The following is a 14,703-nucleotide window of genomic DNA, read 5'->3' as shown; positions in this document are numbered from 1 at the left end:
GTGACGTATCACCCGGTCCAAGACACAGAACAATATTATCTGGTAGTCTGACAGCGCGACCATCATGAACGACAAAAAAGCTGTGTAGTCTGAAAAGGCCAGAACAGTAGCAAGGTAAGATGGCTGCCCTCTGGCTTCAGCCAAGAGGGGCCGATTGTTAGTTCATTCATATCCAAGTCTGTGCTTCCAGGTCATTCATATTTCACGTTCTCATCATTCTCACAATGAAAGTAGCAAGTCTAAACATTCCCACGCTGTGTTTATTTGCTTTTAATGGCTCCGTTTACAGTAGATGTCATTGTCGGTAAGCATGCTAATTGTGTTTATTGACCATGGATGAGGAAAAATACGAGGATAGGAGGAGGACAAACAGAGGGGAGCATCCACCCGCATCAATATTCATCCACGGTAAATTATTGAAAGGACGGCAGCGCCCTGCTCGCCATCATAAAATATACTCCAACAAAAGAGCTCGTGATCGCATGTATACGCTCCAGTCGTAAATCTGAATATTTCACTCTCACACACACACACGTGCTGCATCCCGGGGGAGCTGATTAGTGGCAGTTTTGTCAGGCATCCCACCACAAACGTACATGCACCCAACCCCCGCCTGCCCGCATACTGCCAGCACCAAACCCTTCTTGGACACATTTCTATTATTTCATGCAGTGTTTCCCTCACCTTATCAAACCCAGGCACAGTCAGTCTGATGAATAAATGCCAGCAATCCCTTACAGTCCTACAAAAACAAAGCAAAGATTGTAATGAGTTTTTAATGAGGGAAAAAAAACACTACACTGTTGTACTTTATGTAAAAGGTACAGTAATGCCTTCATTAAAATGAATGTAACCAGTTTGTGCATCATGATTTCATGCTACAATACCCATTGACATTGTGCTCCTTCTGGTATGTGAGCCTTGGCCATCGGCATACGACAAACAAGAAAAGTTTCACAACCAAGTGACTCAGTAACATGCAGTAATATTTATCATTTTTAGCAGTGGATAAGAATACATGCCTGTGAGTATTGTTGTATTTTCTGTCTTCGGGTGTTGCTGTACTGTTTGTGTTGAAATGTCAGTTACTTAAAGGATAAACCATTTACATCCATACTAGTTTTATTAGCCCACTTTTGTAGTTTCATACAAATTCTAAGAAGAATTACATGAAAGTCACGGTACCACTGTATATTATTAATTATTTTAGGAAAATAGTCACTAAATTGGCAACACTGACGTGCCCTCGTTTTAGAATATTATTCAAATAATATGTTGAGTAAAAAAGAAAAGAACACCCTGCAGCCATATTTGATTTCAAGCACCCTTTTCCTGCATTATAGAATATATTTATTATGAACATATTTTTTTCTTCTGCTGGGTGAGTTCAAGATGTGAAAAAAGGTTACAGACAGTGCAGTGTGCGTGCATGCCGTACTAACTGTGCAAGTGTTGCACTTGGCCCAGATACAAGTGAACATCACACAGCCTGCAGACAGCATAGCAACCAGACAAGTCTGATCGCAGTCTGGAGGAGGAGGCGTGGGAAGACACCAGCCATCCACAGCAGACTGAATCACGGAAGGAAAAAATATGTACATTGACGCAGAGGGAAAATCTAACACAAATAAATATATTGATATCTGTTTGATGAGTGGAGGATGCAGATGCGGGATGAATTGTAAGTGGGGACCATATGTCTTCCCTTTTTTTCTTGTCTTCTACAGCCATGGCTTTTTTGTGATTCTTCCAATCTCTTTGTTGCCAACCTGCTGACAACACTCTGTGACACTTAAAGATCAGTGGCACTTCCTGTTTGGTTCTCTTGATCAATTATTTGTCATTGATGTGGTCTTACGATGTAAATATGAAAATATGAACAGCATTATGAAGAGAATTGTTTAATCCATTAAGGCCTAAAGCACCTGGTTCAACATCTCCCCCAAACCTATGGGTGACTATAGAATCACCTTAAACCTGAGGTTCTCACAGAAATTCAACACCTACAAAATAATTGATGTCTCAATTTTTAAGACTCAATTGATAATCACCATCCTCTATTCTGTTACAAAGACATCAATATCGTCATTGTCTACAAACATATATCACATTCGACTAGTTCAAAGTCCACAAGCGCGTTATCTATATCACTGCCGTTACTTATTTCAGAGCTCCCGCGATCGGTCGAAATGGTCGAAAACATTCCGCGACATCCTCCGAGGGGTCATGACACCGCACGTGTACATTCTAATGCATTTAACTGGCTAAGACACTGCGAATTGGATTTGAAAAGAAAATGACGCAACAGCATTCCCAGCTTTAGTGGTCTATGGTTAACTCATATTCCACAAACGCAATATTAAACAGAATGCTGGGGTTTGCTAGTGGAGGCGCATAGAGCATATTATTGTAAAGAAAATGTTTGGGTTGATTTCCTATTTAAACATTGGAAAAATTGACGTGCATTCAAAAGTTAACAGAAGGTCATCTGTAAATGTTCTAGTGCAGTGACTTAGTGTGGTGCTAGTACCACAAGTGGTACACGTGCTCTCTCTCTTGGTAAGCCAGATAATCACTGTCTATGGAGTTCACTTGTTAAATGCAAATGCATTGGACTTAAATGTTCAGATGATTATTATGAGGGTACTTGCAGAGCTAAGTTCTGTTGTTGTTTTTTTAGGTGGTACATGGTGTCAAAATACTGAGAACCACTGATCAGGGGCATTTAAGGTTCATCTTCAGATTTGAACCAAAAAAAACAACATGCAGAACTTTTGGGGAGTAGGCCTACTAGTGCATGTGATATTTTTATGTAATTTCTGTTTGTCTCCATTTGTTGCTCGGTTTCGACAGAGACATTTTTCCTGCATTATAGAATATATTTTTTTCCATTTCAGAATCCCCCCAAAAGCGCACAAAATAATGCTAATTGATGATAAGGTCGTGGAAAATAATACAACTGAAAATGTTTTTTGTGTTTCACAGCTAAGCACCGCCACTTAGTGGATAGAACCTACATGTGCTCTGAAAATCACATTTCACTATTCGATTCATTCTACTCATTTTAAACACCCAGCAGAGACCAAAAACAGATGTATTACAATTAATTCAGAACGGATTCACTGATATTAAGTAAAATAAAAATCAATAAAAACGCAAATTTTCAACCCATTATTATCATATTTCTGTTAAGAATGAGCCAGTCCCGCTAAAACATATTTGCATATTCTTGCATGTTTAAGAACTTTTTAAGAGTTTTTAGTTCTTGTGCATCAAAATAACTTTTTTTGTGTGTGGTAGTGTCAAGACTTTTTCTGTTTGTTTGTTGCTATTATACAATGTCGGTAATTCTAATGATAAATATTCAATTTCAAGCGTTGAACTTCAGAAAATTATGTTTAGCAGTTTTGAGCATGTATGTACTGAGTTTTATTTTTCATGCCACAAACTGTATCCAAAATGATCGCCAAACCCCCACTGGTTTGTTTCATTTTTGTAAACAACTGATCATGTAAACTGGCTGTTTTTTGTCCATGCGAGCCGAGCCATTCAAGCCTGAGGAAATTCGTCAGGCGCCGGTGGCTTCAGCGACTCTTAGCCAATCAGCGGAAAGCATCGCCGAACGATTCCGCCTTTACGTGCGTTTTCAGCCACCTATTGGCTGAGCTTAAGGGGGCTGACATATTTGGGGGCGTGCCTGTTCCATAACGGTGAGCTCCATCCAGAGGTGAGCTGAGCGGAAGGAGACAAGCTGGAGGCGAGCGACGACTGCCGGGTCTACTGTCGCGGTTGTCGCCCGGATAAGAGAAGCGAAGGGTGGTTCTGCTAAAACACAAAAAGGTATCAGGTAAGAAAGTATGATAACTATTATCCTCGCTTCAAGTTTTATAACACCCGTCAGAATTTGGATGCACTCGTTTTAAGCAAACACCAACTTACGTGACGTAAGTTCATAACGATGTTGCTGTTTTCCAGCCTTGATTTTATAAACTGCCATAAATCAAATCATCGTGTTCGCTGAAATATGTCTTCATCTATTTTGTATTATAGTTGATCTGACACGACCTTTCACCAGTGAAGCGTAACACGTCTACTGTGTTAATGTTTTCTGTGCTTGAAGAGACAATCAATAATAAATCAAGTTTATAAAACAATAACATGATAGATGCCATGTACAAGATGTTATCAAGATGGTTATAACGGTTAATAAACAATGACAGGATGGATATTATGTACTGTCTTTGCCACTAAATATTACCATGCAGAGGCAGAACCAGACAAATGTATTTCTTTGCACTAAAATTAAGGACAGTGAGAGAAACTCCGATTATCACAGAGAATACCTTCCACATCCACACGGGGTAAAAATCTACTATATTAAGATACCATATTTAAAAATAAAAACTTTTTTTAAATTAGATGTACATATTCCACACACTTTAAATACATTTAAACATAACTAATTATATATATATCCATCCATCCATTATCTATACCGCTTATCCTCACAAGGGTCGCGGGGCATGCTGCAGCCTATCCCAGCTGTCTTCAGGCAATAGGCGGGGGACACCCTGAATAGGTTGCCAGCCAATCGCACGGCACACAGAGACAAACAAACATCCGTACTCACAATCACACCGAGGGGCAATTTAGAGAGTCCAATCTACTTACCATGCATGTTTTTGGAATGTGGGAGGAAACCGGAGTACTCGGAGAAAGCCCACGCAGGCACGGGGAGAACATGCAAGCTCCACACAGGGAGGCCGGGATCGAACCCACGACCTCTGAGGCGGGCGTGCTAACCAGTCGACCACTGTGCCGCCATATATATATATATATATATATATATATATATATATATATATATATATATATAATGTTACTATTTATTTTTTTCCACAACACTTTATAAAGCACCGTTGAGCATCAGTTTTAGCTCTGTCGCTGTCAAGAAATTGAAGAATATCATAAAATATCACGTTGAGGAAACGAAAAGAAGACTCATAAGAGGCACAGCAGGCTTGCTCCAAGCTGTTGTTTGTCACTCCCAGTTAGAGTTTACTGTAAAACGGTTATAGAAAACAAAAGAGAATTGTTTTTGTAAACACCAAAATATTCAACCTAACCATATACTGTAATTTCTTCTGAGGAAAGTCACTGCCTTGGTGTTAACCTACAATGCAAAATGAGAGGCTAATTGAAATGATCATATATGTTACGGTAATTCTCAACCTTAAAAAAGTGCCACTTTAACACAAACAGAGTAGCAACACATACAAACATACGTACAACCATGATCACACGCACCAATTCTCTGTGCTCTGTGCACAACAACTGGTCCTTCGGCAGACATGAGCGGTACCACGGAAGTCACCAGGAGGCGGGTCCAAAATGGCAGCCACAGCCAGTCAGCGTCAGACAAGATGGCGGAGCCTGCGCAGTGGGGGAGAGCCTGGTGAGTTGGTCACATGATCAGCAACACAAGTTCATAAACTATGCTAGCATATGTTTGTTTCTCTATGGTAGTCACATTTTTGATGATTAAGAATGCTTGTCAGCATTTACACAAGAAAAAAATACGTTTTGTTGCAAAGTAAAACAAATGACAATGCTTGTTTCTCACTATTCACAAAGGGGAGGAAGGATGTATAGCACCATGAATGAGAATGCTTATTTCTCGCATGGAAAATGCTGAAGCATGTTTGTTTCTCTGTGGTGGTGGTCTTTAGGGAGGTGGACTGGTTTTCTCTCCTGAGCGTGGTGGCCCTGCTGTGCTTCGCACCGTTTATTGTCTTCTTCTTCGTGATGACTTGTGATCAGTACCAGTGTTCAGTCACGCAGCCCTTCTTGGAGCTCTACAGCGGTGAGACCACCCTGCTTTCCATATGGGCCCGCGTACCCTTCATCAGCTGGTCGGCCACCAAGATCTATGCCGCATGGGTCACCTTCCAGGTACGAGGGAGGAGAGATGGCCTGCTTTCGCACTAGCAACCTTTTGGCCTGCTTTCGCACTAGCAACCTTTTGGCCTGTTTTAATTCAAGTCTGGTTGGTCTTTCCCCTTGTTGCGGTTGCCCACTGGAAAGTTAGAAAAAAAAATTGTCCCCTGACACCAGTTTGACCAGTTCAGACAAAATCGAGTGGACGTCTGTCATGACAGTCTGCGCTAAAAGTCTGAAGGACCCATCCAAAATATTACACATGAAGGCGACCATTTTGGTTTGAAGCAGCCATTTTGGGCAAATTATTTCAGTAAGCCCACTGGAAAATTAGAAAAAAAATGCCCCTGACAGCAGTTATTGACTTCAAACTCAGTGGACCTGTCTACCATGACAGGATGCACAAAAAAGTCTCAAGCACCCATGCCCAATATTAAATAGGAAGGTGACTGTTTGGGTTTGAAGCAGCCATTTTGGGCAAATTTCTTTTGTAGTTACCCCTGGAAAATTAGAAGAAAAACTAGCCCCTGAAATCAATGTCACTGATCAACAAGAAATCGGGTGGAGATGTCTATCATGACAAGAAATTCAAAAAAGTCTCAAGGCGCTATACCCAAAATTAAAGAGAAGGCAACTATCTTTGTATGAAGAAGGCATTTTGGGCAAATTTTGCCCTTCACACCAGTTTCACTTTTCATGAAATTGGGTGGACATGTCAGTCATGACAGGGTGCACGAAAAAGGGTATCAAGCGTAACATTGAATAGAAAGGCAACAATTTTATTTTGAAGCATATAAGGGTCCGATGACAAATGGTATAGCTTTTGCCTTATGTTATTTAATGTAAGTACTGTATTTGAAAAAAAAAAAAAAAAAAAACAGACCATGTTGTCAAAAGTATGAACAGACTGTTGTATATCCAGAGAATTTCAACTGCATCTAAAAAAATGTGTGTAAATGTGTTGTTTGCAGGTGGTGTTGTACATGTGCTTGCCCGACATCCTGCACAAAGTACTCCCCGGTTATATCGGGGGAGTTCAGGACGGGGCCCGAACCCCGGCAGGTACCGACACACCTGCGCACACCTCGGCACAACAAAGTGAACCGTCACCTTGACACTGTGACTTTGCCCAAGGCTTAATCAACAAGTACGAGATCAACGGGCTGCAGTGCTGGCTCATCACGCACGTCTTGTGGCTGGCCAACGCCCACTACTTTCTGTGGTTCTCACCCACTATCATCTTCGACAACTGGATTCCGCTCATGTGGTGCGCCAACGTACTGGGTTACGCCGTGGCCACCTTCGCCTTTGTCAAGGCCTACTTATTCCCCACCAACCCGCAGGACTGGTGAGGACATGCATGTTTTTGAATCTGATCTGAAGATTCGCCTTTTCAGTTTAGTAATTGAAACATTTTTATAGTTTTAATATTTCATATTTTGATTTATTAATATGCATCTGCATACTGCATAATCATGAGAATACACTGAAAAATGCATGAAATGCAAGCTAACAAGCAAGATACAAGGGAGATACGGGTTTAATATTCTCTTATCTTTACAAACTTTTGGAATATTTTGTTCACAATCATCATTAAAAAATGTACACAATTAAGACAAATTCAACTCCAGGCCCCAAAAAATATTGAGGCACAGTTATAGCAAGAATCATCAACTCAAACCAGCAAATCGGGGACCGTATTATGCACAAGTACAGAAAAAGTTTGCTTTTTAAGGGTGATTTTGGGGGGTGTATTATACACGGGTCGGTGCTATTCACAGAATTTTATGGTACTTTTTATTCATTTAAGTTTTATTATAAAGTGGTTGTCCTGGTTTTATCCTTGCATGACATCATGTTGAAAAAGTTCATACTTGGCCGCCTATTGTTTGGATGCGAGACTACCGTGGAACTCAAAGTTCAGACACACAGAATTAAGTAAATATAACATTAGAGCTGTTACAAAGATGTCATTGCATAACATCGAAGTCTGCTTTCAACCTATGGTAGGCAGTCTTCTCCCAGAGGTAATTCTCACAGTGCAAAGTAATACTTAAGAAAATTAATAAAATGAAAGAAATACATTCACTCAGACTTAGCAAATACTGTAAGTGGAATTAAAAGGGAAAAAAACAAATCCACATGCAAGAAAAACACCGCTACCAGCTCTTCTCAGTCTCTGCATAAAGTATATGCCGATAACACGTAAACATCTGTTTTTTACATTTAGAAAATAAAGGCACGTTTTTCAAAATAAATTAAGGCGGCGGCAATTACAGTTAATAAAGGGCTTTTCCCTCATTATTTCTAATGGTTTGTTTTGGAGCTGAGAGGTTCCACTGTAAGGGTGCCACTTGCTCTGCAGTCACAGAAGGAATCAATTGTGTCTCCGCAGTAAGTTCACAGGCAACATCTTCTACAACTACATGATGGGTATCGAGTTCAACCCGCGCATGGGCAAGTGGTTCGACTTCAAGCTGTTCTTCAACGGGCGCCCCGGCATCGTGGCCTGGACGCTCATCAACCTCTCTTACATGGCCAAGCAACAGGAACTCTACGGCCACGTCAGCAACTCTATGCTGCTGGTTAACGTCCTCCAGGTGAGTTGATATTTAAACACAAACGGCTGACAATGTGACAATACTCATAGACTTAGATTCTTTATCATCTGCGACAAACAACTAACTTGCTCACTGAGCAGTTGTGCCTGTCTTTTTCGTGTATATCCTTAAGTATACACACTGCCCCCTGGTGGCTGGTGTTTTATTTCTTTCAGGCCATCTATGTGTTGGATTTCTTCTGGAACGAGGCGTGGTACCTTAAGACCATCGACATCTGCCACGACCACTTTGGCTGGTACCTGGGTTGGGGTGACTGCGTGTGGCTGCCCTACCTCTACACACTACAGGTCAGTCCACAAGGCTGGTACATAAACAAGACAAACAAAACTCTCCTTGTTGTCATCATAAAGGTGTCCATTTTTGAATTAATTGGCACCTGTAGACTGTATCATCGCACAGAGATTTAAAAAAAAAAAATTTATTTTAACACTAAATATTTTGTCAAATACTAAAATAAAGCGCTGTAACAGATACATTAAAGTAAGAAGGATAGAAAATATGCTGATCAATCCAAATTCCCTTGCGATATTGTAAAGTAAGTACAATAATAATTTCATTTATAAATACAGTACACTTAAAGAATGAAAATAAATGAAAAATGTTAAATAACACTGAGTAAACTGAAGACTTTTGTTCTTATTTTCATAGTAACATCACTAAACAATGAAAAACAAACATTAAAAAAACAATATGACAATTTAACAGAGGTTAAAATTTTTGCTTTGTGTATAAATAATTGAAATTGCGATTTAATGTAATTATTTTTTCAAAGTCCTCTTCCCATGTATTTTTTTTAATAATTAGCAGGAGTAAATCAATCTGTATTAAAATAAACAACATCAGATTTATTATACATAAATATTTTGGTATTATAAAAGTTAGGTTTACGTTAAAACAAAGACAATGAACCTTGTATTGATATGACGAACAGTTTATTTTTCTACTTCAGTTAGAGCTTTTAACTTATTAAAAACTTTGACTTGCAGTCTTTAAGAGGTCGACAACAACTTAAAAAAATTCGACACAACAAGTGTGTCATGAAAATAACAGCTAACTGACCGGAATGAAGCAGTTTTTTTTGCCTTTCCAAACATAACATTTGCAATTTCAAAATTCCTTTCTGCTACAATGCAATGTCGATTTGAATTTGATTCATTGTTCAGCCCTCTTTGTGACATTATCATACATTGGAAAAATAGTTGCTCGTTGCTGTTTACGCGACGCTTTTGACCCCAGCCTGTGATGTCACCCAGGGTCTGTACCTGGTGTACCATCCGGTGCAGCTTTCCCCGGCTCACGCCGTTGCCGTGCTGTTGCTGGGCCTGGCGGGCTACTACATCTTCCGCGCCACCAACCACCAGAAGGACCTGTTCCGCCGCACAGAGGGCGCCTGCGCCATCTGGGGCCGGCCCCCCTCCTTCATCAAGTGCTCGTACCGCTCGGCAGATGGCGGCGTGCACAGCAGCAAGCTGCTGACGTCGGGCTTCTGGGGCGTGGCGCGCCACTTCAACTATACGGGCGACCTGATGGGCTCGCTTGCGTACTGCGCCGCCTGCGGATTCGGCCATCTACTGCCGTACTTCTACATCGTCTACATGAGCATCCTGCTGGGGCACCGATGCGTGCGGGACGAGCACCGGTGCGGAAGCAAGTACGGCGCCGACTGGAAGCGCTACACGGCCGCTGTGCCGCACCGACTCATCCCAGGAATCTTCTAGGCCAAGTGGAGGTTCTCAAACAAAGTCACACCTTGGGGGCCCACAAAACAATTTGCAATAAATAATGTTGTATCATGTAAAAAATGCATGCCTATAGTACCCATATATATTGCAAACAGAAAATTTTAGATTGCCAAATGGATAATTGTGTTATAGCATTTCAAAATGTGCTTTCCTACTGTAATGTAGGGTTTGAAAAGGACTGAATATGTCCAGTCCGCAGAATTATTTGGAAAAAAAAACAACATATTTTAAAAAGTGCATTAAAGGACCTATGGGCCTATGTAAGGTTCCAGAAGAATGGAAAATTTCCGGCCCACAAAATAATTTCATGAATCATGTATGTTTTACTATCATTTTAAAAACGGGCACATCTACATAGGGTTTCAAAAGGAGCGTTCGAGGATTTCTGGTGTTGAATTGCCGAGTCAACTTCATTGTCACGATTTGCCACTTCCACACTACCTGTATGGTATGGACGGTTGGACTCGACTGAAATTTTGAAATTCCAAGTGAGTGTGTAAGGGTATAATGGGAAAGCAAGAACCAGGGTTTGAAATTTACATGTCACACCAGACACTGCCGCCGACGTCATCTAATTATCTCACTGCGGGAAGCTGCATTAGTGGGAAGATGCCATCTTTTACTTGAAGTGTGGGAGAGGCTACTAGTTAATGGTCTTTGTACCACAAGTGTATGTGTAGTTTGATACAATTTGTTGTCTCAACACACCAATTAAAAGTTGTTTTTTGGGGGTGACTGCATCCGTTCTAGTTATGCTGACATGATAATTGAAAGGTCATTTTGGATCCTAAGTGTCAAATTGAAGGCTGGAAATATTGAGCGTCATGCAAACATGCATACAAACAAATTTGAGGGTTTTTTTTTTTTTTTATTAATCAGGCAGAAACTTTATGTTGACATTTAAAATGTCATTACTTTTCACAATCACAATGTATTAGATGTAACACAATATTATAAGCACATCTTTTTGCTAATATATACTTTTCAATCAAACTGACAATGTGCAGGATCTCCATCAATGTGCTCATCTTAAAAAAAAAAGAAAGGATTAATAAAAAAATAATTCAAATGCCGGATCAACAGCTGAGCGATATGGACTTAAACATTGTTTTCAATTTTAAAAATATTTCCAAACAATTTGAAATTAAGTGTAAATCCTTCTTATTGTTGTCGGTTTCTTAGTGGGAATTAAAGTAGTAGCTTTTCTATAATCAATCACCAAGGAAATGTCGCTATTAGTACAGCAACTAAAATCCCTAACACCCCTCTTTTTGCCTCCGTGTCATTCATGGAAGCTATGCAAATCAATGGGGAAGATTATTAAAAAATGTACAAGTTCATAAAAATTATCCTGAATTTATTATTTGATCAAATGAGAAGTGCACTGTTTTGGTCAAACTTCTCCATTTCAAGCTGCCATATTCCCCTGTGGGCGGTAGAGGGCAGAAAAGGACAAGCAAGCAAAGTGTGTAGCGTTAAGTTTGATTTTGTTACCTCCTGGTATGGATAGTTTTAAGCATGGAATAAATGTAATAAAATAATAATTAAAAACCTTTATTGTTTTGGAAAAAAACAGCTAATAATTCTTAATACTGCGAGTCCAAAATGACTTATTTTACACTGTGGAACCTAAAACATTTTTAATATTATACATTGGATATGATAAATAAAATATGAAATAATAATATATTAATAATGCACAATTACATGATAAAAACATGTTTTGATGTGTTATAAAATAAAAGTTAAGACATAACGAGCGTAAATTAAACTGAGTGAACAGTAACTGGGCTTTTTTTTTTTTTTTTTACCTCACCTATATAACTTCTGCTTAACTTCTCCCATCTGACCATTTTGAGTGGTAATTATTAAGAATGTTAAAATGTTATTTATAATACACATGCTGATATGTAAAATGCGCGTGCAACAGTAAAAGAAAAAAAACAGATTTCCCTTTTTCCAAAAACATGATCTGCATGCTTACTAAAGGTTTAGCTCTACAACCTAATTATTTCCATTTCCATGCTTTCCTACAGGGTGAAATTGTCTCTAAATCAAAACAAATGTGTTGTGCACTGGATTGTGTTCGACCTTGTGGCGTCCACGTTGCAAATCACCTGTGATAATAAACTGTCAATAAGGCCTCGTGCCTTTGTTGCAGTATCGATTGATGATTATGATACACGGACGTGGACTGCTCTTAATTCTCCTATCAGTTAATTGATTCCCAAACCATCCCTGACAGACAGGAAGTTGCGGCCCGACATCCACCATGACAAACGGCCTCGCTGAACAAGACGCAATTAGCAATTTGCAAGTCTGGATGACAGGCGCACATTGTCTGGGGCCACAATCAAATACAGTGGTGCCTTGTGTAAATGTCAATGTTAAAAATGTTGCTTAAAGTGTTATGACGACACAGCCACTATTCAATAGCATGACTATGGTGTTTTGCATCGTTTGTTAGCATTAAGCTAAGCGGATCTTCCTAATTAGCTGAGAGGTGGTTTTAAATAATAAGCAAGCATGAATTAATTCACTTTGTTGAACATTTATTTTGACAGTAACATTCATCCGGGAGTGGCAACTTGCTTGCATTTACAACCATTTATTGAACCGCATAAAGGGTTGAATGCAAAATGAGAACATTCGCAAGAAGTGACTCCAACCCCAGCTCCTGACAGCATTCACTGGGGCACGCCCCTTAAAAAGGGGGAAGGGAGGGGAGTGTATGTCAACAGCAGGTCGCATATTAATGAGTGCATTTTTTCCAGTCGTTATCATTAGCCAATTTTTTTTTTTTTTGGTGGAGGGGCGGGGGTCCTCCTTCAGTACACAACGTTAGCCAAGATATGGGACACACTGTTTTGAGTGTGTCCAGTATTATTTTTTGCTCTAAGCACACGTTATATTTACTTTTGTACATGAACTACATTTCAGAGTCTGTCCTTCTTCACTTTTACTTGAATACAGGAGTTGAATTCGTATTTCTACTTTACCAGAGTCATTTTTTTTTTAAATCTGTACATCTACTGTCATATGGTTTATGAGTATTGAGTACTTTTGCCACCTCCGCTGAGGGGCATGTGGGGGGGCCACCCAGGAGGGAACTTATAGAAGAGAAACATACAGGGGAAAACACAATAGTCTGGCCTGATTTCCCCGGGGGCCAAATTATTTTTTATGAGAAGTTTTGCAGGGTGAGAGAGGCATGCAAAGTGGGAAACAGGGCACCTTGGAGGGTGGAAAGTACATGATTTGTCAGCAAAAAAGAGCCCCAAACATTTGCAGATCACGTCAAGAACAAATTCCAGGCATGATTGGACTTGGTCTGCTGGACCAAGAAATTTGAGTTGATGTTTTCAAGTTGAATAGTTGTGTTATTCTGCACCACATTTTTGTATTTTCATTTAGATTGCCCACTTTTTTGTCCTTCTGCATTTCTCAATCAATTCAAACTATTCAAATTTTTCACAAAAATCAGGAGGTTTGGGCTTCAGGCCTTTCAGGAGCTTGGGATCTATTTTTCACATTTCTGATATTCACACATTTTTCATTCTTCCACATTTGCAATGTCAACATTCCAAAATTAACGCAAGCTCAACTTATACTTCTTTGTTTCTTGACCGCTTTTGACCGACCCATTTCAACTTCAAATGGTTCTGCTCGTTCACATCTTCGAAACTATTTCGTACATTCCTCAAATTCCCACATTCTCACAATAAATTTCCCCGTATTGAAGACCCTGTAAGGTGCATTCAGGGTCTTTGCTTTCCAAACACATACTGTAAGTACTTACTCAAGTAGTTAGCTGGAGGACTACTTACCTTTTACTTTTACTTGAGTCCTACCTCTTCTTGCCTGTGGTTGAAATACAAAATAAAATAGTCACAAATACAGCTAATTAAAACATGAAATAAAATTTTAAAAAATCAAGAAGAAAACAAGACTTTCTGCATTGCCTGCCTAAACAAATGTGTGTTTAGGTGTTATCTTTAATGGAAGTGTATTACACAATTTGGGGGAAACTTTCAAGGTTCCACTGTTTTGTGTAGCTAATCTCAGGATGACAAAACCCACTATTATTGAGTGTTTATTTTGTGCATATGGTGCCCTGAACAAAATGTTTTGAAGATTTAAGAGCCTCTCTTTGACCTTTTGATGAGTGGCCTGCTAATGGAGTGTTGAGTGCCACTTTGACCATCAGACTAAACAAAGAGAGGCTCCACAATGAACAGGGAGGTCAGAGCGACCTGTATCGATAACCAGAAACATCGTTGGAGACGAGACGTCTGTGACGCATCAACTCATCAGCGCCTTGAACTTTGCCACCTTTGAACCGCAGCGACCATGTTTAGCCTTAAGGCAGAAGACAGCCTGGGTGGCGGGAACCTCAAAGGTCA

The 14,703-nt window shown here is 39.8% G+C and overlaps 2 protein-coding genes across 5 annotated transcripts in view; one reads left to right on the top strand and one right to left on the bottom strand.

Annotated features, from left to right (window-relative positions):
• Nucleotides 1-14,703, bottom strand: part of mtss2b (MTSS I-BAR domain containing 2b) — a 57,763-nt gene that overhangs the window by 42,693 nt on the left and 367 nt on the right. The window contains exons 2-5 of one of the 3 annotated variants that reach the window (XM_086025067.1): nucleotides 14,128-14,161; nucleotides 5,308-5,433; nucleotides 3,698-3,825; nucleotides 685-742 (exon numbers count right to left, since the gene is read on the bottom strand). The gene's annotated coding sequence lies outside the window, so the exon portion shown is untranslated. The remainder of the gene's footprint in view (nucleotides 1-684; nucleotides 743-3,697; nucleotides 3,826-5,307; nucleotides 5,434-14,127; nucleotides 14,162-14,703) is intronic. The other 2 variants (XM_086025068.1, XM_086025069.1) reach the window with 2 other exon arrangements.
• Nucleotides 3,696-11,040, top strand: dhcr7 (7-dehydrocholesterol reductase). 2 transcript variants are annotated; one of them, XM_086025070.1, is made up of 8 exons: nucleotides 3,696-3,847; nucleotides 5,350-5,455; nucleotides 5,730-5,952; nucleotides 6,909-6,999; nucleotides 7,072-7,285; nucleotides 8,333-8,537; nucleotides 8,714-8,845; nucleotides 9,812-11,040. In XM_086025070.1, the coding sequence occupies exons 2-8, from the start codon at nucleotides 5,352-5,354 to the stop codon at nucleotides 10,274-10,276; spliced, it is 1,434 nt and encodes a 477-aa protein (XP_085881196.1). In that variant the 5' UTR covers nucleotides 3,696-3,847; nucleotides 5,350-5,351; the 3' UTR covers nucleotides 10,277-11,040. The 2 variants fall into 2 exon arrangements, with proteins under 2 accessions (XP_085881196.1, XP_085881197.1); XM_086025071.1 differs by lacking the exon at nucleotides 3,696-3,847 and having other exon boundaries at nucleotides 5,317-5,455.

Source organism: Filicampus tigris, chromosome 3 (genome assembly GCF_054856515.1).
Source record: "Filicampus tigris isolate MCC_2025a chromosome 3, RoL_Ftig_1.0, whole genome shotgun sequence".
Classification (NCBI taxonomy): Eukaryota; Metazoa; Chordata; class Actinopteri; order Syngnathiformes; family Syngnathidae; genus Filicampus; species Filicampus tigris.
This window is presented reverse-complemented; position numbering and strand designations above follow the sequence as displayed.

Bases quoted from the DNA above. Each gene is read 5' to 3' on its own strand.
- dhcr7 (XM_086025070.1), top strand. From the start codon at position 5,352: ATGAGCGGTACCACGGAAGTCACCAGGAGGCGGGTCCAAAATGGCAGC. The intron at 5,456-5,729 runs GTGAGTTGGTCA...GGTGGTCTTTAG, and splicing joins GCGCAGTGGGGGAGAGCCTG to GGAGGTGGACTGGTTTTCTC. The intron at 7,286-8,332 runs GTGAGGACATGC...GTGTCTCCGCAG, and splicing joins CCCACCAACCCGCAGGACTG to TAAGTTCACAGGCAACATCT.